This window comes from Ochotona curzoniae, unplaced genomic scaffold (assembly GCF_017591425.1).
Source record: "Ochotona curzoniae isolate NIBS_2020 unplaced genomic scaffold, NIBS_Ocur_1.0 scaffold_2683, whole genome shotgun sequence".
NCBI classification, from domain to species: domain Eukaryota; kingdom Metazoa; phylum Chordata; class Mammalia; order Lagomorpha; family Ochotonidae; genus Ochotona; species Ochotona curzoniae.
In genome coordinates, this window is record NW_024467100.1 from 4,498,946 (window position 1) to 4,526,877 (window position 27,932).

General features: G+C 42.0%; 1 protein-coding gene across 1 annotated transcript in view; it reads right to left on the reverse strand.

The window, feature by feature from the left end:
• DDR2 (discoidin domain receptor tyrosine kinase 2) overlaps positions 1 to 27,932 on the reverse strand; it is a 131,056-nt gene that overhangs the window by 22,214 nt on the left and 80,910 nt on the right. Inside the window, exons 2-6 of the mRNA XM_041003248.1 lie at positions 27,764 to 27,893; positions 5,136 to 5,238; positions 3,514 to 3,745; positions 3,064 to 3,211; positions 2,416 to 2,521 (exon numbers count right to left, since the gene is read on the reverse strand). Coding sequence (XP_040859182.1) covers positions 2,416 to 2,521; positions 3,064 to 3,211; positions 3,514 to 3,745; positions 5,136 to 5,238; positions 27,764 to 27,848 — 674 coding nt within the window. The 5' untranslated portion in view covers positions 27,849 to 27,893. The remainder of the gene's footprint in view (positions 1 to 2,415; positions 2,522 to 3,063; positions 3,212 to 3,513; positions 3,746 to 5,135; positions 5,239 to 27,763; positions 27,894 to 27,932) is intronic.

Genomic DNA, 27,932 nt, shown 5'->3' on the forward strand with positions numbered 1-27,932 from the left:
TTGTAAGAAAAACTTTCTATAATTCATTGTGTCCTTGCCTAGTCATACATGAGTATAATGAATATAATATCCTGATGACCCAATATTATCAAATTAATTGACTAATGTATGTATAGGATGGGCACTACAGTAAATAGTAGCACTTGTCCCATCACTAAATAAATGTTCCCAGAGCATGGTGGGAATTTCCCTGACTCTCCTTTGGTTACCTGTTGCCCTTATTCAGTAAATCAATCTCACAGAAACCAGTTAAGTTTTCTTCTACCCTACATCTCCAACAGCTCAATTTGATGTCAAAAAAGAGTAGTAATAAACTTAGCCAATTTAAAATTCTGATTTATATTTTATTTTCATTTAATAGGTAAAATATTAGACCCATAGAATAGGACACATTCATTTCATGGGAGTCTCAAGCACTGGATTCAATTTTATCCTTCGGCTCAGCAGACTTTTCTGAGTGCAAAACTCTATTTTCAATGACTGAGTTTACATCCCATGACTGCAGCTTGGGATATAAGTGTGTTTACATATTTTTCTGACTTTTTAAAGGACATGAAGATGCCTCTTTTCTTTTTCTAGTGGAAGGACACGGCAAAAGCAGGTCATGCAAAAATTTTCTGTCCTCAAGCTTTGGGAGCCCTATCAGAATTCTCCTGAAAGAATAATTTGGGAGAGCCACTCTCCAGTAGAAATGGATTTGACTCCTGAGGGATATGATCAGACTCATGGCCTAGGGAATTTGTGAATTGGAGAAAACAATTAGGAGTAATTGTGCCAGTCTTATATACACATTTTGAGATAGATTTGCTCATTAAACATGTTTGAAAAATTACTCAATTGGACTGGTCTTATCTTTGATGAGCAGCGTTTGGATCTCCTTTTCAAGGTTTTGTCTTTCTTTTCTCTACAAATCAAAAGACTGGAAGAATATAAGTATACTTGTAATAAATATATTTCCCAATGGCCCCAGAATAATAACTCCCATAAAAATCCTATGAAAAGCAGTACTAACTTAAAAAAGATCTATTAATATTTTCTGGATTAAAATCCTATAGAATAGAAAACATTTTTTTTAAATTATATTGACTTTACATGCCTTTAAATTATTAGAATTACTACAAGGAATGTATCTTTTGTTACTTTTTCATTAAAAAAAAAGTAACTTTTGCTGCTCTACCACATTTCCTAAGACTCTGGTCTAAGTGTCTTTGGTTCCATCACTCAGTCACACACCAACCAGAGAAGTCATTACCTCAATTATTAGGTGGAATTAAATTATTTTTTTCTTCGTTATTGTTGAGTAGTGACAACACAGAGCCAAAATTTGCTCAGAGTCATGACTAATTTGCGAAGATTTAGTATATTAAAGCGAATTAAGTTGAGCTGTTTTCCTCCACGCCTTGTGTAATACTTGGGTGTGGTTGACTGAGATGCTGATAAGACGGTTAGGTAAATGGGACACAACCTTTAAGCAAAAGTAAAGGCAGTGACTAGGAACAGGAGATTGGAAGATCAAGAACTTCACCCAAGGGACGCCAGCTGGAACAATGATCTATTTTTCTCATCCACATCCACAGAAGTCCTATAATTTTACACTCTCATTCCAAAGACTCACTAATATCTTCATTTTTCAATTCCTAGAAAATCCTATCTGATCTGGATTTCACTATAATCTGATCTCACTCCAGGCTCAATCTTTGTAGGTAAAGATGGAGCTAAGGACAAAGTGCTGGAGTGATTTACAAGAAGAATGGCAGGGCTTGGGGTAAAGCAAGATAAGTAGAACCATTTCTATTCTAAGTTCCTACTGCACCTGCTCAGACTCGTCCATCATGGTCCTCCATTGGTGCATATAAAACCTTTCCTTGTTCCATTCTTGTCTTTAGTGCTGTTTCCGTGGTACCCTTCTGTTTTCCTTCCCCATGGAAGGAATTCAAATTTCTTATCTCATCCTAGAAACTTCTTGTGTCTAATATAAACTTTACTAATCTGCTTCTCTTCATGTTTTTAACTTTTATATTTATATAATCTATTCTTTCTGAATGCCTTGACCTACTCCAATTCTTCTTGCCCTTTATTTATATAACAATGTTTGTGTCATTATGTTCCACTTGCAAGATCAAAAAATACGCATATGACACTCAGCAACACAAAATTGAGTCCTTGCTTTGTGTGATTTAGTGTTGCTTTCTATATGGTTGCTTTTCCTTCCTAAATTAGGATTTAAGTCCTTTGGAAGTAAATTCCATATATTTTTATTTTATCTGTATTATTTCACAATGTATACTATAGGGACTTAATAAATACTGGTTTGTTGGTTGATTAATTGGTCATTCCTCCTAAAGCATAAGAACATGTTCTTCGCTCTTAGTGGCCATTTTCTCATTCCAGTGACCAAGATTCCCCAGAATGTACCTGTAACCAACAGCTCCATCATAGACAGAATCATTCAGATAAATGATGGATCCTCCAGGGAGTACGAACTGCTGCCCAGCGGGAGCATTATAAGACACCAAGCCATCTGCCAAGAAAAACACAATTGTCAGTGCCCTGGAGAAGGCATTGTGCTTGATAAGCAGACCAACTACCCCTGGGAGCCACAAGAGCTTCCAGGTTGCAAGCTGCACAGCATGTCCACTAGCTCTCATTCTGGGCACACAGGGTTCCTTGCTGAAGATCACTCCTCAATAGCAGTCAACAAACTGCATCATTCTGGGTGTGGAGCACCAAACCCTGGGTGGATAGGCCATGCTCCTGCTTCTAACCAAGAGGGATTTACCTCATGGGGGTAGGGAACGTCCAGTCACGAGCTCATTTGGGTTCACCCTGCCAACACAGCCACAGGTTGGATTTGAAGTTCAACAAGTCTGTAGCAGGCTAGTCTTTTAACTTGGTAGTGTATTCCTCTGATGATGTTATAAATATCTAAATGATCCTTGGCAGAACAAAGTTTTCCCACCCTTACAGGGATAAATGAGCCCGTCCCTTCCTGATTCGATTATCTATTTCCTAGGGAATGGGGTTTGTCATAAGACCTATAAGCTCCCTGTCCTCATGACCTACCTAGCCAAACACAGCCATAAAGTTCCACTCTCATGCACACATTCATGGAATGGTCAGTGACTGGAATGAAGCGAACAAATCTGGCCACAATGGGTGGCTCCAAGTCCTTCAGGCAAATGTCATAAGGGTTACTATTTCCGTCTAGTACCTAAGGAGAGAGAAGAGGAAAGTGAGGTGATAAGATAAAAGCATGCTCATGCTCCTTCGCCTCCACCATTCTATCAGTAGGCTTCCTTTTTCTCTTAGGAAATAGAACAGATCCACTGTGCCTTCCTCACAGCTGTGCTATTCTCTGGGCCCACTTTCTGCCCTCCTTCACCTCTGGCCAGACATCAACCAGGGCACACTGCGTCTGCAGACACACGTACCTACATAGACAACTTGTGCTCTTCTAGCCTAAGACAAAAATGGTGTTGGACATCCCAGAGTCTGGAAGCTTCTTCTTCCTACCTGTTTCCCATGTCGATTCCGCCATGAGATCCAGCGAGTGCCATCCCGACTGTAGTTGATCTTGTACATGGGGGCAAACTCAATGCCATGCCCCCCAGCATGGCGGCCCTGGGTCCCCACAAGAGTGATAAAGTGTAAGGTGTGCAGGTCAATCTGCAAAAACTCCTTCAGGTCATCAGGTTCCACTGGGATCTCTGGGCACCAGGCTCCATCCCCTTCTTCTGAGTCCAGCCTTGAGAAACGAGAGTTAGGTGGGAAAGGAGCGAACATGAAGCTATGCAGTTGTTTACTGATGCACAGCAAGCAGCTGCACTGTTTTGAGGGGAGAGAGTAGGCTGGGTGTTCAATGTAGATGAGCTCCTTAGGGGTTCTCCTCACCAATCTGACTCTCCCATAATACCTATTTGTGATTAGTTTCCCTTTCGTGAAGTTCCATGGAATTCAAAGGGAGTCGCCAGCAGGGAGCTGGAGTCTTTCCCTGGTAACCTTTATGTTCCATCCTGATGTATAAAGCCTCAAGGGAAATGAAACACTTCTAGCCTGGCTCGCTCTACAGTCATTTCACCATCCCTTCCTCCTCCCACTTTGAGAATCAGCCTGATAACTCCAGTCATTCCCGCTTGGACATTAAGTCACAGGGTTGCAGAAGGATGGTTCCTAGAATCTTGCATGTGGGCTCTGCGCTGCAGTGGTATTCTAACCATCAGGATACGCACAACCAGAGACAGCCATAGAAACCAAAGAGGAGGACAAGGCTAAGGACCGGTCAGGGGAGTAGTAACAACTCTGGTTTTACATCCAGGCTGAGCTACACTCAGTATAATTAGGCAATCAGTGTAAGGTTTGTTTTGGCAACTTCTTGCCACTTTCCTTCTTCTCCGGAGCACTCCCTTCCCGCAGATGTTACCCACTCAATTGCTGCTGCATTCCTACAGCACCACCCATCACTCTAGTGTTTCATACATTAAACTAAATATTATGGAGGTTTATCAGGCTGGTTTCCTTAGAGATAATTAAGCTTTTGACAAAATCAACCCTCTCCAGGAAAAGAATTAAATTGGGAGGAGGATGAAGCCCCAACTAGCAGAGCAGTTTTTGAGTTTGGAGTTTTGGAATTTGGAGGAACTCTGAAGTTACACTGCAAGGAACTCATCACATTCTATTTAAGGATGAGGAAAGCTCTTCTACGGGAGATACCCTTGAGAGAGAACTTTGGGGAAGCCCATGACACCTTGTATAGTGAGTAATGATTCACAGACATCCGCTGAGGAGAGCAGCTTTCTTAATTCCTGGTGTCCTGTATAACCTGTACGGCCCCATGTCTGCCATGCTGGCCTGCCTCCTGCAGCGACTCACAGTGAGAATGCCAAGGAAAGCAACTATACTGCCATTCAGTGAACCCGTTCCCTGTGGGGATTGTTGCTCTGGGGTTTCTGTGGTTGCAATGGGATTGCAGGACCAACACAGGCAACCAAACTGTCCCTGAAAACACACGCAGCAGGATAAGCCCATGGATGTCCTTGTCCCATTCCTACCAGCTCCTGCCAGTACCACCCCTTTTCTCCTATCCAGGAAATCTGCCCACCCAAGAACTCAGGCTCTTCTGTGGTAACCATCCTCACCTTCCGTATTTGGCAGCTGTGGATTCTGACCACTGACTGGAAGCTGTGATGTCTTCATCTGGAATGTGGCCTCCTGACATGCCCAGAGGATAGCGGCATATGGCTGGACCAAGAGAAATGGAAAAGGATGTGCTTTGATTTATATTCGCAGAGCCGATAAAGAAGAATGTCACCGATCACTGAACAGTTAATAAGAGATTTTAAATTTTGCTGTGTCTTCCATTACCCCGATTTCATCACCCTGACTCTGCAAGACTTTTCTTGGTGATTCAGATTCCAAAAGCAATTGGGATTTCCAAAATATGACCATCAGCCAAACCCAATAAATAATGTGATCCAGTGTCATGTAACATGTTGATTGAACCTTTGTATTTGGTGACAACCCAGTCACAGGCCCTTCCCTACTCATGATTATCGTAATCAATTTCTAAGCAGTAGTTTCTTCCTTTTCCTCTAGATAGAAGAGTGCATAAAACTGAGAAGGAAACCTACACACTCTCCTATAAAGGGGTTAAAGGCACATTGCTGGTTCCCATCAGCAGAATGTTCTAGCTCTTCTGAAAACAATAACCTCTGGGGATGGACTTCTGATTCCTACCAAGTTAGAGTAGCATGGTCCAGATTTATCCTCCTGTGCTAAATAATCAAAAAGAGCAAAATGTATAAACTATTGAGTGATTCCATTTAGGTGAAGTGTAACAGCCACATTCATAGAACCAGAGAATAGAATAAAGGTTTCCAGGGATGGAGGGTGCAGGAAATAGGGAGCTGATGCTCAATGAGTACCAAGTGTCACTTCTATAAGATAAAGAGTTTTTAGAGCTCTGCTGAACAGCACTGTGCCTATAGTTAATAACTCTGCACATAACCCTTAAATGTATTAACAGGGAAAATCTTAAGTGCTCCTAGCATAGTAGTAGCAGTAAAAAATTAAGTACATTTTTATATCTTCTACACTTCACTTGCTTCTCTTAGTCCCACCTCTATTCAGCAATAAAAAGGAATGAACTGTCCATGAATGCTCTAACATGGATAAATTTCAAAAATAATCCAGCTGAGTTGAAACATGTTAGACAAAAGAGTACATATTGTCTGCTTTCACCTTTTGTAATTCTGAATGTGTAGCCAAGTCATTGTAGGGTGGTAGGAAGCAGATCAGTGCTTTCTCAGGGGTAGGAGAGTGGTCAGAATCACAAAGAAGAAAAAAAAATTGGGGCAGAGGTGAATGTGGTCCTTGTTTTCAAGACAGTGGTGATTTTCTCGGATATATATGTCAAACAGATCAAATTGTGTTTTTTTTAAGTATAGCTTGTCATTTTTTAACAGAAGGGGAAGAGAGAAGCAGATGGAGAGATGGCGAGAAGGAGACAGAGAGAAAGAGACAGAGAGAGAGACAGAGAGAGAGACAGAGAGAGAACTCTCCCATCTGCTAGTTCACTCCCCAAATGCTCACAAACGTCAGGAGCAAGTCAGGTCAAAACCAGGAAGATGAAACTTATTCCCGACCTTCCCATGTGACTGGCAGGAGTTCATTCACTTGAATCACCACCTGCTGCCTCCTGGGGTCTGAATGCACTAACAGGAATGTGGCTTGGGAGTGAGTGTAAGACTTTAAACCAACTACTCCAATGTGGTACCACGCAAGCATCTTAACCACTAGACCACACCTTGGCCTTCAAATCGTGTGTTTACTTTCTTATATGCAAATTACACTTCAATAAAGTTTTACAAAAATAACACTACTTAAGGCACAATAAAATGTTGAGGTTTTGATCTATGCATTTTTAAAGCAGTAACCAGGTATCCATGCTGTTTCATGTCTAAGATGTACGTTTATAAGACAAAAATAAACTGCTCATAGGTAATTAACTTCCAAGAAATCCTGCCTTCCTTAAGGAATGCTAGGATAGAGATGGCAGGGAGATGTTCCCAGGTTTGCAAGAGGACAGTAGAGGGAAAACTGAAGTATTAGTAGGTCCTAAGACCTAGTTCCTGGAAGTGTCCTGGAGAGGGAGCAAAGCACCGAACAAAAAAAGGATTCATGCAAGCTCTGTGTGCAAGCCTGGCTCAGAAGCAGCAGAACTTCTGTGCTTAAAAAACACACCAGCTTGGTGAATGAGGCTTTCCACTGCTACTCTGAAGAACTGGAGGCAGCAGGGCCCTTCTGCCAGTGTCACACCAGGAGAGCGCCTGATTGCGATCTGCTCCTAGCAAAGGCATAAATGGCTCTAGGCCAAGGAGTAGCTGACACTTAAAGAAATAACAATTAGGCAAAGCCTATGCCAGCAGTTTTGGCAAGAAGCACGCTCCTTTTCCTAAAGAGAACATTTTCATGTTCCCTACTGACTACGTTCTCCATCTTGAATTGAGTCAAGACGTGAATATGGCAGTCTAGTCTCATCTTGTTTATTCTTACCAAACATCATTTCTTCACCTGATGTGTGATACGTTTTGCTCTAACTTGAGATACATATCTGAAATGTTTTGGGATGAAGTAACTGTTTCTCCGATTGCATGTTCTCTGAGAAGTGACATTGCAATGAATAGTGGGATGGGCAAATACTAATGCAAGATGTCAGTGGGGCCAAAGTTACCCAGAGGTGAGGTCTGTTCGTGATGTGCTGTTGGTTCCTTCCAGACCTCTCAAACCACACCCTTATCTCAGGCCAGCTGTGATGTCTTCCTCCCTCAGCTCAGTTCTTGACATTGCTGGGTGTGCTAAGTGTTTTAATCCCCAGCCCCAGTGGCTCTACTAAATAGTGAGAGGCTCCAATGCATTTTTCAGATGTATTAACATTTGGGACGAATCCTGGCTACTAATGCAGTGGAGCTCTGCTTCCTCCCTTGCTACTGTGCTGCGTGTGTCTGCCTGCCACGGAGACCTCTTGAGAAGGCCTTCTGGCTGGCTAACACAGGTATTTCTGGCTTCTCTGGCTACCATCCATTGTCATGGTATTGCTAGTTGCCATCCTGACTCCAAAAATAAGAATTTTTAACAGTTTGCAAAATGGTTTCCCATACCTTGTTTCTTTTTCACCCTTAAAACAGCATAGCTTATGGAGCAGGCAGGTCCAGGTAATTATTCTCAAAATTTACATAAAGACATGAGCAAAAGGCCCATGCTTATTCATTTGTAGAGATTTGACACTATGTCCCAATTCCAAATTTTTCCCAATAGCCCAAGCCAATGGCTTGACGCCAGCTGCTCCTATACTTGGTTGCTGGCAGAAGCACTGTACCTTAGCATGAATTGCTCCCTGGCATCCTCTCTTCTGAAACCAAGCATTTGTTCATGAAACCAGACCCCCGTATCCAACCTCATTTCCCAGAATGTTGTGGTTAATCTTCAAAACTTCATGAAAAATTTTTGGGAAAAAAAATCTATGCATAAATTTTAAAAATTAGAGATACCAAAATAAACTTATTTGTCAAGCTTTTTATCTCAGAATAATTTTAAATTCACAAAACAAAAATCGTGAATACAGCATCCCCACCTGCCCCACACTTAGCATTTCCTACTGTTATCATCTCCTTATCACTATGATCCATTTGTCATGATGAACAAGCCATATGATTAAAGAGCCATCCCCCTATTCTCTAAATTCAAACTTGTTTCCATTTTCTGCAAACTTTCGGAAGTTGCCTTGTATATAATATAAGGAAACATGACAGGTGCTAGAAACAGAAATACAATATGTAGAGGGAATAGGCGTCCCTTTATGTAGTCAAGAAGGACTCATGGATAAGGCGACTGACCAAAGACCCAAGCGGAGAGAGAGCAAGCCAGGTGACTCTCAGAAGGGAGGTTTATGAAAAAGAACAGCAAACACAAACAGGTGCTTGAGGAAGTAGCATACTTGAAACTAAGGATGTTTGAGGTACAGCAAGGAGACCAGTATACCCCCAATGACAGTGAAGGTATTACATTAGAACTCTAATTTTGCAATGTAAGGAACTAAAGACTTATAAGTACTAATGGTAATAAATGCCTTCCGCCTCTGATTGCTGGCATTTTAAGTATCCCTATTATGACATTAAAGACTTATTGCTTTGTTAAGGAAAAATTATAATTATTTGTATATCTTATCTTACCAACAGATGGCAAACTTTCTGGAAATAAAAGGTACGTTTTGTTAATTTTTACTCACCAGTGCATATCTGGAGAGAGAACAGCTACTCAAAAAATATTTATTGAAAAGAAAAAATAAACCTTAGAGAAAGATACAGATCAGGACTGAGAATAAAGTTGAGTAAAATATAGACTTCTTCCAAACCTCAACTCCTAATCATACCACTTCAGTTGACTCCATTCTCTCAATCACTCAACCTCCAAATCCTGAGGCCTTCCTTGACTTTCTTCCTGTCCTGTAATTAATCCCCCAGTCAGTAGAAAACCTTGTTGGCTACACGAGAAATGTCTTCCACACCCCTGGCTTCCTTTCACCTATTTTGCTACCATCCTGAGCCAATTCACTGTCCTCTCTCATGAGGCGCTGTACAATAATCTCCTTGCTGAACTCCCTCTGCTTACCTTTCACCGTGTACCTTTCAAACTCTTGCCTAGAACACTTCAGTAACATTCCCATTCTTTACAGGAACTACAGGGCCCTGCAGATCTGTCCCCTGGCTATGTGGGACCTTACCCTACCCCATTCTCTGCCAAAGCCACACAGGTCCCTTTACAGTTCCTCACACACACAAAATGCCTTCTCTTCAGGAATTGACATTCACTGCTTAAAGATTTGCTTTAATAATGCAAACGTTGACATGAGGTAGAGGAAAGAGAAATAGGATACTGTGTTTCCTGTTCTTCCTCTTAACATGTCTAAACTCCACATGACATTTTTAAGCAACAGTTAAAGTAGCAGTGTTTTGTTCTTTCTTAGAGGCATTTGAAGCAGTCAGGCAGCTTAGAATCAGCACCTTATTAAATTTGATAAATTACACTAATAATGATATCCATTTAGAAGCATTTTCAAGTGTCAGAAGATATAAGAATTCTCAATCACTATTTCACATCCTCCATTGATTACACATTTAAGCGAACTCCACCATCCTTTGAATAAACACAAGATCTGAAATCCACAAAGCTATACAACCTCTGAAAATCAAGAGGTCAAATCCACTCCTCTCTCTGCCACCTATACCATGTGGGGGTAGGAGCAAGCTCCTAGGCCTCAGATTCCTTATGTGGAAAGCAAGGGAGCTGGATTGACATTCTGCAGGGTTGGGTTTCCCAAAAGCCAGTCTATGCCAATGGTTTTAGGATGACCAGGGGAGGGCCTAGGGTATGTGCTGAGCAGCCACTGTTAGTTGGCTTTGTTGTATCTGAAGATGAGTTCAGGAATCTCCTGATTTGTAAATTTCCCGGTGCCTCTGCTGTGTGGCCCTGTTCCAGGTGCCTTCCTCCCAGATCCATTTCTGCTTCAAGTTGTCTTTATCTAACTTTTCAATGGGATTATACTTTCTGGGGTTAGGAATGTTATTATTTTGTGGCACTTTTTCATTTTTGAGGACTTTCACTATTAAACAGAAGCATAAAAATAGAAGTGAAGTTCGTATAGAGGGGTGTGTGTGTGAGAGAGAGAGAGCCAACATAGAATCTTGTATTAATGTCAAAGTACTATCACCGAAGATTCTTTTCTCCCTTACCATAATGCATTTCACTTTTCATTGTTTTAGAGCTATGATGCTCAGAGGGTTGCATGACATGAGAACTTTCTTGAAGTGCAATTCTCGGTCTGTGTCCTGAATCTATTGAGCTAGAAGCTCTGGGGATGGGCCCAGCCCTCCAGGCGACATTGATGTGCACTCACAATCAAGAAGTGGAGGGACTAGGATACAAAATGAAGCTTCAACTCTCTAAAGAGATGTTAAATATATCTGTGTTCCCCTCATCATCATCATCCCAACCAGTCCTTCCACCAAACAAAAGGCTTTAAGGCAACTCTGAGCAGACAATAGAGAGGTAAGGACATTACTGAGCACCGGAGAGGGACCCTTCAGAGCTGGAATGATTGGCTCTTTATCCCTAGAGACCATTAGAGCATTATGGGAAGAAGTAGAGTGACAGGTGGCATGCTACTCTTGCAAACAACCAGAGGGTGAGAGGTAAACGTGGTCTCTTTCAGTTATCTAGTCCCTCAGCAAGTTCCCAAAAGTCCACTTCCCACAGATTTCTTGAGTCCAGCTATCTTTGCCCCACCCCACCCCTACAGGGCTCAGCTGGATGCATTTGGATTACCATACAGCCTTCCAGTTCCTCTTTCTGGTTGCTCTATTGACACTTGTGTACAGTGTAAATAAAGTGAGCCTCCTAAAACAAAAGCTTCCCGACAAAATCTTCCCACAGTTTCTCACTCTTCATAAAGTGTCACCCACATTGCCTGTCTGATGAACTTCAACCTATTCTCTGGCCTCATCTTGTGTCATCCCCAGACTTTTACCCATTAGGTCTCAGCACACTGGCTTTATTTCATTCCTTTGAATGCATGAGGTCCATCAACTAGAGTCTCCCACATGAGCTTCAAGGACCCAACATCTCTTGGGCCATCATCTGCTGTCACCCAACATACATGTAAGAAGGAAGTTAGAATTCAGCACAAAACTTGAGCTTGAACACAAGCACTCCAATATGGGATAAGGGTAGGCCAAGCAGGAGCCTCACTGCTGTGCTACACACCAAACCAGAATGCATTGTTGAAAATAATGAAAATAGAATCATGTCTGGTTCTTCCTTTTCTCCTTTGACACCTGCTAGCATTCAGTACTCATTAGAAGCTCAACATACACTTGCCAAATAATTAAGCAACAGTACTAGAAAATACCGGAAGTGCTAGTACTTAAAGGTACTAGTAGTACTAGGCGTGGGTATGGAAGCATGAATGCAAAGGTGGCTAAGTAGAGACTGTGAGCATCATTGCACAGTGAACTATGATGAAGTCATTTCCCTGCCCAGTGCTCCTCATATACTTGACCATTTCAGGTATTTACTACGTGTCCTTGAGGACATAGCCTGCTCCATCGTGTTTCAGAAGGCAGTGCCTATCCTGACAAATGTCAGTACTTGTCCAAGTGGCACTGTCTTCCTACAGTTCACACATCCAGAAGATTATAAGCAGCAGGTGCAGGACCAGGACTACCTTTTTTCTTTTTTAAATGTTTATTATTTATCTTTACTGAAAAGGCAGATATATAGAGAGGAGGACAGACAGAGAGGAAGATCTTCCATCTGTTGATTCACTCTCCAAGTGGCTGCAATGGCTGTAGCCGAGCTGATCCAAAGCCAGGAGCCCAAAGCCTCTTCCGGGTCTCCCACACTGGTGCAGGGTCCCAAGGCTTTGGGCTGTCCTTGATTGCTTTCCCAGGCCACAGGCAGGGAGCTGGAATGGAAGCAGGGCTGCCGAGACACAAATCAGTACCCATGTGGGATCTGGGAAGCAAGGACTTTGGCCACTAGGCTGCCACACGGGGTCCAGGATCACCTTTTCAAAGGCTGCGGTGTATGCAGGAGAGGAAAAAGAACTCTGACACAAGCAGTAGCCCATGGTTACTGGATAATTACCCATCAAGTTTCACACAAGAGGAGAGGCCCAGAGGACCGGAAGAATAGGGACAGGCAGGCTTCTTATTCTGTGACTAGATGAAGAAGATTATGCCAGAGTTGGCCTCTGAGCCACAAGCAATATAGCAGCATCCTTTACCTCTGTGAGTATATTTTAAGCACCCCCCTCTGCAGTGTATCGCTGAAACCATACGTAACATTGAAATATATATCTTATTATACACATATACAATTGTATATTATCTATAACTGTATAGTTTTGTACATATACACAATTTTATATTGTACATGTATTACATTTATACATACTATGTTTTTTCCAATAGATACATAACTATGATAAAATTTAATTTAAATGAGGCACAGTAAGGTGCTAATAACAAAAACCAATATCAATATTAAATAATTACAATATACTGTAATAAAAGTTCTGTGAATGGTAGTCTCTTTCTCTCGATGTATTTGACTGTACCATCCTCACCCTTCTCCCTGTCATGAGGCCAAATGATACAAAGCCTCTGTGATAAGACGAAGTGAGTGACACAGGCCTCAGGTGCACAGAGCAGGGGGTTGTGAGATTTCATCATGCTGTTCAGAATAACACACAATTTAAAATGCATGAATTGTTTGTTTCTGGAATTTTCTGGTCCACAGTTTATTGAATGTACCTGAAGCCACAGAAAACAAAATTTCCGATCATGGAGGAAGGGATTTATTGGGTAAAAAATCTTGGAGCAGTGAGAATCAGACTCGGGGGTCTAGAAATTGGGATGAATGAATCTAAGGGTGAGGAGCAGTTAAGACATCCAAGTCACGTTAAGAAAGTAGGCCAAGATTCTTGGTGAATCAATAATCCCTTGGAGCCCCAGAGAACGGGCATCAGAAGAGCTGGTCTTGGATGGCCTTTCGCATCCCACTGGGGCCTTGGAACCAGAAGTCTTGGCTCAGGGCAACCAACGTGGCACTTCTCAGCAGCACCAGCGTCGTTTTCCTACTGCATGTGCCTATTTTAGGTAAACTCCTTCTGTGGAAGGGATCCTGGCCAACAGGGAAGAAACAACTGCCAAGCTGGCTGACGTCCTAAGTCAAGGCTCCTCACTTTCCCCCAAGCCCACTTAGTTGTTCATCAGGCCCCATCAACCTGTCATCTTTATGAAACTATGACGCAAGGAGAAGCATTGAAAAGTGAGATTAGTAAAGGAAGCAAGAGACACTGCAGCAGAGTCTCTCCTGATTTTGTCTGCTGAGTTGTTTTGGTGGTTTCTGGATGCTTCCGCTTCCCACCAATCTCCTGGAAAGACAAACTAATTCACTTTTCCAGTTTCCCAGAGTGGAAAACTACCAGCCCCAGCTGCTGCTGGCCCAGCTGGGAGCTCAACCCATCCTGTGCTCTGGTAGGCCTGGCCAGCAGTTTGAGGAGCAGCAGCTGCCACCAGGCCCCAGCTTCCCAAGAATTATTTTTTCAAACTCTCCTGCCAAGGTTGAGAGCTTGAAAGGGCTGCTTGTTGCATGATGTTGACCCTCTCAGCACTAGTTCCAGGCCACAGGCTGCCCGTCAATGAGTGTCCTATATGCAGCTTCCAGGAAAACACACACAGGACATAAAAGGCCAGAGGCATGGACACATCTTCCCTGGTCCTCTCTGAGCACACAGCTTTGTTGGCAGAAGTGTTATTGAACTCAAGCAGAGTGAGAGTGGGCGGCAAATCAATCTTTGTTAAATAAAGGACAAACTGCAACCATCAACTTTAGACCCAAAAAACAGGATTTGAAGAACTTCTAATGGCTCCACATTAGGGATCGTATCCTCTGGGGCTAACTTTTGACATAGCAGTTAAGACACTGGGATGCCTGCATGCCAAAATGTAGTACCTGGGACATTCTGATCCAGCTTCCTGCAAACACATACCCTGGAAAGCATCAGGTGATGCCTCAAGTACTTGAGTCCTTGCTAGCCGTGTGACAGACATGATGGTACTTGAGTTTCTACCTCTTGGTTTCAGCCTAGCTCAGTCTTGGCCATCACAGGCCTTTGGGGAGCAAACCAACAGATCGGAGCTTTCTTTATGCCTTTGTTCTGTTTCTCTCTCTCTCTCTCTCTCTCTCTCTCTCTCTCTCTCTCTCTCTTTCTATCTCTTGCTCTTTCTGCCTTTCAAATGTGTAACTCTGTGTGTCAGTTGTGTACATGTTTATATACAGATACGCTTATCAGAACCTCTGAGACCCAGAACAATGAGCAGACTGTTCAATAGCCACACAGATGACTGGTATAATCACAACTAAAATCCGTGTCTCCAAATTCCTGGGTTTTCTTTCTTCAACCTCAGGCTACCATGATCTAGTTCTTCCAATCCCTGAAAGGAGCATGTAGTCCAACCAATCACGGAGGATCCCTGCTCCCCACAAGTTCCACATATCAGGCTAGTTTTCTGTGCAGGGAAATATCTAGACAACGGGATCCTCAAAGAGTTAGGCACAACCATCTGGATCACTTTCTCCAGGTTCCAGGGCTATCCTTTCAGTACAATGGGGTTATTTCACCAAGACGTCTTTTTCCCCACGAAGAGATTTGCCTTAGGAATAGGGTTGCAGAATTCCTGGAAGCCCCCAAATGTCTTTCAGAAGCAATTATTTCAGAACTCCAGAGATGAAGTCCTCACATCTGTGGACCTTGGGAAACGGAGGTGTGGATCAGAAACTGTTCTCTTCTTTCCAGTTGAGCAGGTCAATAATATTTGCATGGTAAAATAATATGCCCTTTCCCACAGCTGGAAGGGAAACTAAAGACAGCTGGGTTACCAAGAAGGTCAGGAGTTGAGATGAAAATGAGGGCACGACTTGGAATCATGCTGAATAGTTGGTTCTGCCACTTTGGGGTTTGGGGATCCTGAGAGTGGTTACCAAAGCTCTTGAGAACTTTAGTTTCTTTATCTTTAATGATGCTGTCCAACAGGATTGCTGTAGAAGAAGAGGTGATCATTTGTTCTAAATATCACTGTCACCTTTCTTTAGCAATTCAGAGGTTTTTGTAGTGTTAGAAACTTAAGCTTCCAGCCTTAGTTCAACAGTCATAATGGTACTTGTTTATAAGAACACTGTGAGAAACATATGGGTTAAAATGTCAGATCTCATGCAGCAATAATATTGAATAAATTTTTGGTATTTTAATAATTATGCTTTCTGGGCCAGGCATGGTAACCTTGCATGCATCAGGATCCCACATGGGTACTGGTTCTAATCTCAGTGGCCCTACTTCCCATCCAGCTATCTACTTGTGGCCTAGGAAAACAGTGGAGGACAGCCTAAAGCCTTGCGACCCTGCACCAGTGTGGGAGACCCAGAAGAAGCTCCTGGTTCCTGGCTTCAAATTAGCTCAGCTCCAGTCATTGCAGCCGCTTGGGGAACGAATGAATGGAATGGAGTGAATGGACAAAAGATATTTCTTTCTCTCCTCCTCTCTATATATCTGACTTTCCAATAAAAATAAGTAAGTCTTAAAAAAAAAAGTAAGCTTTCTGTTCCCAGAAACAAAAGAACCGAGTAGCCTGAAGTAATCTTTACTCTCTCCGAGCATAACTGAAAGGTAAAATTCGTGAAGTCATTGGTTTGAAGGTCTCATTGCCACTGAAGATGTGACAATGAGAGACTGGGAGAAAAGAGAACTTCCGCAGCCACTTCTAGCACTCATCAGTTTGGGGCAGGGGCAAGAGGCTGACTCTGGACTTGCCATGACAGGACACAATCAGCAGGTTTCAAGGAGACCTGGATCCCTCGGGCGTGCAGCCATTTGTCACGCAACAGAAGTGCCAATGCCAGGACTGTGTACAAGAGAAATGTAAGATTCTCAGGGGAAAAAAACCTCTGAAAAATAGATGTGTGTTTTTGACAAAGAGCTGAGTCCAGAGCTTGCCAGGGAAGAGAACAGACAGGAGGTCTTAAGAAACACTGACTGTCTAAGATTTTAGGCTTAGATCCTACCGACTACCCAGAGTGTAGATTTCTTCCTCTGCCAAATAAGACCCAAGTGCTGTAACTGTTGGCCAGTCTGGAAGTTGGGTTCGTATCTTCTTACGAAAGTCACAGATGCAAACACATTCTCCGAGAGAAAACTCTACCAGCTTCGCGGGAAATCAGGCAAAGCCAGTTTTCACTGACAGGTTGGGTAATTTGATAGTCATAGGTTAAGGATAATATGCTTCAACTTTCCCAAGTCTTTGTAAGTTTCATACTCTTGGCATTTCATCCAAGGAATTTAGATTTGATATTTTGGATGCAGTAATCCACATCCAAGACACAAGATCTAACAATGAAGGGTATTCTCCATGTATAAGCATTGCAATTTTAAGATATGACTCATCCTCAGAAGAGAAATTTGGAATTATTGATTTAAGTAAGATACCAGTAACCAAAGACATATCACACTTTCCTCTTTTTTTTTTGTATGAATGTTTGCATTAAGTAAATTCTTCTATTTAAAAAAAGTTATTACAACTCTTTTTTTAAAAAAAGATTTATTTTATTTTTATTGGAAAGGTGGATATACAGAGAGGAGAGACAAGAGAAAGATCTTCCATCCGATGATTTACTCCCCAAGTGAGCGCAACGGGTCGATACTATGCCGATCCGAAGCCAGGAACCAGGAACCTCTTCCTGGTATCCCATATGGGTGCAGGGTCCCAAAGCTTTGGGCCATCCTCAACTGCTTTCCAGGGCCACAGGCAGGGAGCTGGATGGGAAGCGGGGCTGCCGGGATTAGAACCGGCGCCCATATGGGATCCTGGGTGTGCAAGGTGAGGACCTTAACCACTGCGCCATCGCGCCGGGCCCTATCACAACTCTCAAATGTTGGTCTAACTTACTAAAAACAAACTGAAATAGTATCTTTCCCAAGGTGAATTTAACCTATCCCTCTAGCCAGTTCGCCTTCAAAATTAAGAAGAATCATTTTTCAATTTAGCAATGCTTGTGCATAAAAAGTGCATTCTACTGTGGGACCTTATATCTTTAGTGTGAGACTGAATCTGAATTCCTCCTTGAAATGCCAACAGCAAGAGATGTGTACAAATTTGGGCATGCTTTAGCATATTTTCTGTTCTTTTGTAGCCACTGAAATGCCTGTAGTCTAAAGCAGGAAGACATGAAGCATTTAAGTATAAGCACAGAGGTTTCTCCCAAGCCCGGGGTTTACTCTTCATCTGTGATGAGACAAGACAAGGGCTTTCAAAGCCCTGAGACATCAGAGGACTGGACAGTTATTACTACACTGAATTGCTTATGTTCAGGGAACCTCAGCGTGTCATTCTCCTTCTGACTCCCCCACTCCATGCATCCCCAGCCAATCCACAGGTGTTATTGCTAGGGCCTCCTTCTCAGCTTTCCAGTCTTGACCTTTTTGTGATTCCAGTCTTCCATGGCATAATCTAGATCTTCTTTCTCAAGAAGATTACAGAGAAGCTCGGGAGTTTCTTGGCTTCCTTTCTCACCTCCCTCTTTAATTCTCAAGTATTTATCGATTGCCTACAACAGCCAAGTACTGCAAAAAGGGCCAGTTACAAGAACACAGAGATTACCATCACATCAATAGGACAAAGGCCAATGTCATAAACATCGTTGAAGCAGGGGCAAAAAAAAAGAGTTGCATATTTTGTAACAACTCATCGCCTCCCATGTAAACCCATAAAAACATCAGATTTGAATGTCTCAGGTTTTACTTGATTTTACAGTGTATGTGTCCAAACCACCAGAAATTCTGGGAGGCCTCTCTTGCTACAACCATGTTCTTCAGAGACATGTTGGTTAAGACCAAGAGCTAAATCAACAATCACACTATTCTCTTTAGAAAACACACTGTAATAAATATCCTTGGCACAGGTACAGGGCCGTGCATTTTACGTGGAGTTAGAATGGCTGGAGTTCAGAACTGGCAGATATAGTTCTCCAAAGGCAACCTGATTCTCCCCGGGAGGCCAAAGGGGCCATAGTCATCACTAATGGACTCTATTTTTCCTTCCTTCTTCATCATCCGCTTGCTAGAAACTTTTTGTGGTGTTTGGGGTTTTTTTTTCTTCCAACATAGCAAGTCACAGCCCTTAAGTCTTTCTGTAACTTTCCAAAACCCATTCATATCCATTTATTAGACCCACCATTATTTCATTGCCACTCCCCACACCCCGCTCATAACCCTGAAAAATGTAGAGAGCAGAGCTTATGGTCACCATTTTATAAATGAGTAGATCAAGGTCTGGACATCTTGACTTCTGTAATCACGGTGTATTCGCCACACCATGTTGTCGTCACACATCACCCTGACAGCGCACAGACTCACCTTGTCCAAAATGTAACCCCAGTGGTAGAGAAGGACCACTAAGGGGGGAACAATCTAGATGACAGACTCATGGTTCCTGTTTCTGGTGCCACCTTAACACCACTTTTGCCCTCATGACCCTCCAGCAACAACTGTCTCCCCCTTCCTATATGTTTTATTTATGCCTCTTAGCATTTTTTTAAAAGTTTAAATACCTTTACTTCCTCTTTTCACCTGACCTAGGAAATGTCTTCATCTCCAGCTCACTCACTTATCTTTAGTATTTGAATCAGCATGACACTGGTGATTTGACCTGACTGGGTAACATGTGAACATAAACACAGATACATGCTTACATATATGAAAGTTAATGTTTTATATCCTTATTCTATTTTATAACTTTACTGATCTGTACATATTACATATTATACCTCTTTATATATACAGTCTGAAAGACTCTATAGTACCTACACTTTGGAGAAGGCATCAATAATAATATGTGAAGTGATGCATGGCCCTCATGGTTCCAATGCTAGTCTCCATGATGACTGAGGTCACTGCTCGTTGTTTGTTGCTGTCAACACTGCTGTTTCTCCTGAGGACTCCCAGCCTTTGCACATGGGACCCCTTAGAAAACCTGGGCTCTGGGGTGGGGGTGGGGAGGGAGGACAGCATTTTGACATACCAAGTTAAGCCTCCACCTGCAATGCCAGCATCCCATATGGATGCCAGCTAGAAAATCAGCTGCTTCACATCCAATTTAGCTTCCTGCTAATGCACCTGCAAAAACAGTGTAAAATGGCCTGAGTGCTTGGGCCCTGAACCCAAAGGAAGCTCTAGACTCCTGATTTCAACCTGGCCCAGCCATGGATGTGGAGGCCATTTGAGGAGTGAACCAGCAGATGAGAGATTCTTTTTTGCCTCTCCTCTTCTCTAAAACCCTGTGTTTGAGAAAATAAAGAAGGAGGGAAGGAAGGAAAAATCTGAGCCCTGGATATACCAGTGAAAACAGAGAGGTATAGGAAAGGGGCTTTGGTGCTTGCTGTTCCTGCTGTCTCCTAGTCATGCTGCTAGCCCTGAGCCTTGGCCAAAGTCTCTCCCTGGGACCCACACCATTGATTGTGGTAGAGTGGGATTCTGTCCTTTCTTAGGGATCCAGCCAGCAGCATGTAAGATAATAAGGTATAAGCAAAATTGTAGAGCACAGAAAAAGACATTCAGCCAATTACGTCAGAAGGAAAGCTGTGTATATAAAACAGGTGCATATCAGATTCTGCATGCTAAGGGGAAAAAAAACAAGAAGTGTGAATGATCTGCCCTCAAAGGAAAGGAAATACTTTTTACATCTAGTCTAAATAGTTATTATAAAATATAGAACTGCATGTCTCAATACTATTGTCTTCAGGCCTAAGTCTAATGAAATATGAAGTTGCTGTTGTTGTAACACGATGTACAGAACCAAGGGAAAGGACAGAAGACACAGCATTTATTAATCACATCCTGAAGTTTGAAGTGATACCAGGTACTTATTCATATCCTTTTAACTTTCATTAAGAACCATTGAGACAACGGTCAGTGAAAGACCAGAATAATGAAGTTCAGAGAAGTTAAACATTTGTCCAAGTTCACCTGGTTAATAGGTGGCAGAGGGTAGATGCAAAGTCAGCTCTGGCCTAGTGTTTCTAAACATGTTTCTTACCATTTTTGATCTCCTGGAACCTGTTTCCTCATTTTAACAAGCTGGATTAAATCAACCATTCTTACCCATGCCACCCCCCTTTTTAACTGGCTCTAAAATGTCCAGTAACAGAGACCTTCCATGGGAAATGTATTTTTTCCCTCCAGCATGGAATTTGGGACACAGGTCTGGTATCATGGTGCAGCATGGTGAGCCCCAACTTGTGATGCTGACATACAATATTGGTGTGTTAGTTTTTGTCCCAGCTGTTCTTCCTGTCCAGTTCCCTACTCAGAGGAAGCAGTGGATGATGGCACCCACAGGAGAACTTTGGTCAAGTTCCTGACTTCATTCTGGCCCAGAGGGGTTGTTTTGGCCATTTTGACTATCTACCTCTCCCAGTCTCTCTCTCCCCTCCCCTTTTCCTCCTCCACCACTTGGCTGTGTCTGCAACCTTGGGTGAGTTACCTGGTGTTTATGGGCCTCAATATCTCCTCTGGAATATTAGTATCATTTTACTCATTTTACTCATTTTACCCATAGGATTATTATGAAGATTAAATTTGTTTGTTGACACCACTTCAGCTGGTACCAGAAGTACATAATGGGTTCACTGAATATTGCTTGGTGCTTTTGTTGGAGTTTCACATTCTCTTTTTCCCTATTCAGCACAACCAAGGGGGTCCCAAGGGTTGCTGGGTTTCTGTTGTCCCCAAAGAAGGATACTTTTACTGGCAGAAAGGATACCAGAGGCCACCCTCAGGCTGGCTCAACAAATACAGGAGCAAAAAACAGCCAGATTAGGCAGCATTTAGTATTGCTCACTAAGAGAAATTCAACCAGGGAGGTCCTTTCCCAACCTTTTCATCTCCCTCCAGTGTGCTGTTCAGGCAGACAAAAATAAGTTTCTAATCTGGCCATGTGATTAGGGGAATTAACATGCAGCAGCCTGGTGTGAGAATGGCAGCTATGGAGGAAGCAACCAGAACATGTCCCGTGCTTTGGTTTCCTTGTGAGAGGGTTGGTCCAGAAGACCCTCTGGCTTTAGCATTCTACCTTCACAATGGTAACAAGATTAACTTTCCAGATGTGAGCTCTGTTTGATCCCATTATGCTTCCTCTATCCTTGGTCTCAAGTCCTAACATCAATCATCTCTCACCTTCAGAAATGTACACAGAGAATTGCATAAAGGAAACTATGAGGCTGCATAACTATACGTGATTTTTACAGAAAGGTTGTTTCTTCACTTGGCTTCCAGAGGGGCCAGGTGACGTGGAGGAATGAACCTTGTCTAGATCCTCAGGAATTGTTTGGATTCATGCCACCCCACCTGGAAAAACATCAGGGCTGGGTCCCCACTGTCCATTTGAAGGGTGGACCTCTGAAGGGTGCTGACCTTGGTGGCTGTTCAAATAGTTGTTAGTATCCAGTGTGTTTTTGCACCCAGTTACAGAGTCCAAAGTCATCCCTTCGCTGTGGATGTACTCTAGCTCCCTTATCAAGTGCAACATCCTCAGTCTAAACTGAGAATGAAGGAAAAGTTGACCCAAGGAGCTTAGAGGGGATAACACAGCAGCCCTTCTGTGTCTCACTCATCGCCATCCACCAGGAAGACCTGTGGATCCCTCTGATATCCCTAACTACAAATAGGTCCCTACAATAGGTGCCTACAATGCCTTTTTTTTCTCTTCCTAGTCTTCAAGCAAAAGATGCTCTGGTTTGTAGTATCATGAAGTTTCTGCAGACTGGGCTGGAATCAGGGTTTTGGAATCAGGTTTTTTTTTGTTCTAGTCTGTCACTAGAGGGCATGTTAGGATTTAAATTTTTAAAACTATTGATCAGCTGTCTAACATGTGCTTAGAATCAGGTCTTGTTGTAGACTTCAGATCACTGATCCTGGGAAATGAAGAAGGCTTTAGAAAAGTTGCTCTCTCTCTCTCTCTGCCTCTCTGTCTCTCTCACTCTCTCTTACACACACACACACATTATTATTAGTATTGTTATTTTACAAAAAACAGCCATGCAAAGTTAGAAGCTGTGCTTCTAAACATGAACTTCTTTTTTTTTTAAAAGATTTATTTTTATTATTTTTTATTGGAAAGGCAGATATACAGAGAGGAGAGACAAAGAGGAAGATCTTCTGTCCGATGATTCACTCCCCAAGTGATGCTATGCCGATCCGAAGCCAGGAGCCTCTTCCTGGTCTCCCACGCGGGTGCAGGGTCCCAAAGCTTTGGGCCGTCCTCGACTGCTTTCCCAGGCCACAGGCAGGGCGCTGGAAGGGAAGTGGGGCTGCTGGGGGATAGAACCGGCGCCCATATGGGATCCCGGGCGTGCAAGGCGAGGACCTTAACCACTTGCACCACCACGCTGGGCCCCTAAACATGAACTTCTAAACTAGTGAGTAAAGTTCTCACATCATAAAATTATATCCAAGTTTGCAACAGAAAGGGTCTCATAAATTGCCTCCCTGTCTCACTTTAGCACCAGGAAAAAGATTAAGAAAGTACAAGAAAATAGAATAACTTTTTCAGTGTCACGATTAATTTATCACCAAACCAGATTGTAACTAGAGTTGTTACTCAAAATAAGTAATTCAGATTTTTTTTTTTCTAAATGGGTTTCAAAGTGTTCATCGGAATATTCTAATAATAACCAATCCATCTATCTGGAAAATACACGATTATCTGATATGAACTTGCTAGCAGAAAGCACTAAGCCATGATTTTGACATGAAACAATGCTTCACATTCTTCAGATAACTTTCCCACGGGATGGACCATCGTTAGGTTCAAGTTCATGGCTGCAGCTGAAAGGACGATGCTTCAGAATCCTAGAGCTCTACCTCGATGCCAGCATCTGCCTTATAGACCGGACAGTCTTCACTGCATCCTCTTCTGACAACAAGGCCTTCAATATCGCCATTACTGGAAACGCCACTAACATCAGCTGCCTCATGATTGGCTTTTCCAAAGGCTTTGGCTCAGCAAGTGAACAATGTCACTGCCTTTCTATTTGATCAAAAATCTAAGCCATCCTACTATTGCCTTCAAAGCTTTCAAAGGATAATACCCATAGACAAACTTATGGCCTCAAGTAGCAGAGAATTTATGTGGGTATCAACAAAATGATTTATCTTGGTATCTGCAGATTTTTCTAGATTGAACTCTTACAGATTCAATATCTGTATCATCAACCTAGTTATGCTAATAATGAAAGCTCACTCCCTGTGAAATACACAAAATAAAATGTTTGATTCCTCTTATATTACTATTCAAATGTAATGTTTAGCTCACTTTGCAATCAGATGTTCTATATTTAATAATCAACTAAATACATTTTTAATAATTTAACAATGAGCTAAATGGCAAATCAGTTTTTTAAAAATTTATTTATTTTATTAGAAGGGCAGATTCACAAAGAGAAGTAAAGACAGAGAGAAAGACCTTCCATCCACCACCTCACTCTCCAAATGGCCACAATGGCCAGAACTGAGTCGATGTGAAGCCAGGAGCTTCTTCCAGGTCTCTCACATAGGTTCAGGATCCCAAGGACTTGGGCTGCCCTCCACTGCTCTCCAGGCCACAGACAGGTAACTTGATGGGAAATGGAGCAACCATGGGCATGAATGGCACTCTTATTGGATGCAGGCCTTTGTAGGTGGAGAATTAGTTTTCAGTACCTTAGTTTCTTTCCAGTCATTTTAAACATTTTTTTTAATCTAAAGGGAACAAATTCCATGTACTTCACATATTCCATTTTAAAAGCATAATATTTCCCTCCCTACCCTCCGTCCCTCCTCTTTCCACCTTCTCATCTTTCTTTTCTTATTTTCCTTTTTAATTTTTGCAATGATATACTTTCAGTTCTTTACAACCTGAAGCCTCCACTAAATAAAGAGGATACTCAAGAGCGGGAAACAATACTCAAATCTCAAAGTGCCAAGTTTGCTCACATACATTAACATTTTTCGTTTGTAGCTGTTTAATAGCTTCAACAAGGACTCCTGGAAAATCATTACTACATACCTACACTATGTTTGGTAGAGGGGTAGGTGTAAAATTCCACGGGCTGCATGCTCCACAGCTAGACCTTTAACACTAGTGAAGAGTAGAAATTTTTTATCTGCTTAACTCTGTGGTTTAATTTGGTAAAATAGGAAGAAATGACAGCGAAGACATTAATCCTACAATTTTCTCCATGTTCCTATAAAGATCTTTGTAAGTCAAGACCGCTAATTTCTTTTTCTTTGGCCAACAGAAATACCTGAAACCACAATTAGGAAAGAAAAAAATTTAAAGGACTATTCGCTGTGTTCAAACTGTCCATTTTCTGCCCTGTGTTGAGGTATACACACTGAAGAGGTTCACCCACTTGTGAGTCATTTACATGTGCTAAAGGACCCCATCCATCTCCAGGAGTGTGCCTGGCCCAAAGCATCCTCCTTCCTGGGTACCTGCATCTCCTTCCTTAGATCACAGAACAAGGAGATGGGAGTGGGAGGCAAGCAGTCCTCAACAACCAAGAGAAATGCTTAGAAAAAAGAGAAGAAATGGTGTCCAAAGCGCCGATCGGAGATGCCCCAACAAAGTAACAGCGCACTGACTTATTCAACCTATTATTCTCAGATCTTAAGAAATTTTAATTACATTTCTTATTGTGGGTAAAATACAATAGCCCTGGATATGAATTTTTTTTCATTTTTAATTTATGTGCAGGAAACAACTTCATCGATTTAAGAGTATAATGTGTCAGTGCCAGCATGGTGACTCAGTGGCTAAATCTTCGCCTTGCATGTGCCAAGATTCCATATGGGCACCAGTTTGTATCCTGGCTGCTCTGCTTCCCACGTAGCTCCCTCCTTGTGGCCTGGGAAAGCAGTTGAGGATAGCCCAAAGCCTGGGAACCCTGCACCTGTGTGGGAGAACAAGAAGAAGGAGGAGAATCCAGGCTTCAGATTGGCTCAGCTCTGGCTGTTGCACCCACTTGGAGAGTGAACCAGTGAATGGAAGATCTTTCTGTCTCCATCCCTCTATAAATCTGTCTTTCTGATAAAAATAAATAAATCTTTTTTTTAAAAAAAAGTACAATGTCACTTCCCACCTACACTCCTTCACTCACTTAGCCCTCTTCCTTTATTTTCTTTTAGTTTTTACAATGACATACTTTTAATTCACTTTATAAACACAAGCTTAACCTTCCACTAAATATAGAATCCATCAAACCACACTTAGAGAAACAACTATTACTCAGGAGCATAGCAAAAGTTATAAATTATATTCAAACCTCAAATATCAATTTTACTCATATACATCACTTTTTTGTACTCTGTAAGTTAGTTACCACAAATCGGGGGGAAAACATGATATTACTTTTGTGGATTGGCTTAATTAATGAAGCATAATGATTTCCAATTTCATCTGTTTTGTTGCAAAATAGAATATTTTTTTATGGCTAAGCAGTGAAGGAGAGAAAGTGTTTCGCAAGGACACCTTTACACTGTGAAGAGAACAAAATAACTCAAGAATCCAAACACAGCATGAAACAAGTGTGACTGTCATAAAACACTTACGGGATGGGAAATGTTTAAAACCAACTAGGAAACCTCCATGGCATTATGCAGAACAGTCCACTATATGGTATAAATGACCCCAAAATTCCACTTCTAAATCTGTAACCAAGAGCATTCAGTATATATAGTTACCAAAACCTCTTTGGAGGAATAAGTACAGGAACTTGATTCATGATGGGCCCACACTGTGCGCCTATCCAAATCCTCGCGCACAGTAGACTACCTCAATAACATAGCCAAAGCGAAATTATAAAACAGTTAGTATACACAATCAACTGAATGCAATAATAGGATGATTACTATAAACAAAACACAAAGTGAAAGAAAGCAAGTATGAGGAATACATTGCTGCATTTATGGAAAGCACAAAACAGCAAAACCAATCTATATTGCTAGAAAACATGATAATGACTAACTTTGGGGGTGAAAAGCACAATTATATAGGAGCAAGGAATCTCAGAAGTTTTGGTTAAATTCTGTTTCTTGCCAGAGAACCATAAGATGGATATATTCAAATCAAAAACTCATCAAATGAGGCTCTTTCAGCTACATACACTTTTCTATGTTTATGTTTGTGACAAAATGGAAAAAAAACCAATTCCAGTGATTCACCCAACTCTGAATCCAGGGCTTCAGCATGCATATTGTTTTGTTCTCCCACCTTGATTTGGGGTTTGGCTGAATGACTTACTCTAGCCAGATCTTACGATAACAGCTTGAAAATGTGTTTGCTAGTCCTGCCTCTGCTCCTGTTTCTGCGTGCTTTCCGTGAAAGCACACCTGGACCAGTTTGATGAAGAATGAAACAGGACATAACCAAGCTGTCCCCATCACCAGAGCCAAGATCATCCTAGATGAACCAAGTCTACTCGCAGATTCAACAGTGAACCACCACAAGCAAGACAACATTCCAACCAAACCCAGCCTAAACCACCAAGCTTAGGAATGAAACAGACATTTCGAGCACTGAGCTGTGCATAGGCTGTTAGGCAGAATTATTGCATAACAGATGAAGGATATACTCGTATAAAGTTTAAAATTAGATATAATGTAAAATAATAAGAATGCAAACAAATCTTGGCTGAAATAAATTCCTCTCACACATTTGTTTTACCTCCTGTAGGAAAGAGACTCCTCCTAGAAGCCTACTGACCCAAGCCAATAGGGGGGGAAAAAAAAAAACCTGCTAAAAATCAACCTACACATTTTCTCTTTGCTGTTTTCCCTCGACATTGCTGAAGAAAATGACTGCTTATTTTTATTTCCCATTTTTAAAGTTTACCCTACAACTCTTGCCTATTCTGTATCAAAACAACTTTCACATTATTTACACATTATATAAACAGAGACAGTACATTAGTTTCTGCTTTGACCCTATTGCCTCATAGAGGTAAATACAAATGAGGTTCGGGAGCGGGCTTTGGCTGGGCTCTCCCAGTGATGAACTTGAAGATGGGCTTGAAAGTTTAGCTGGTCTTCTAGCAGATAAGTGAGAAGTGACTATATTACCTGGATTAACTTGAGCTTTTGCAGAACTCAGGAAAGGCAGCAGCAGCAGCAGCAGCCCTAAGGGCATTCTGGCAGTCGAAATCATCTCAGAAGACAGTGCTGGAACTGGAGTCTACAGTCCACCAATAATCTAAGGAAGTAAGAAGAGAAGAAATAAGTAAGGCAGATA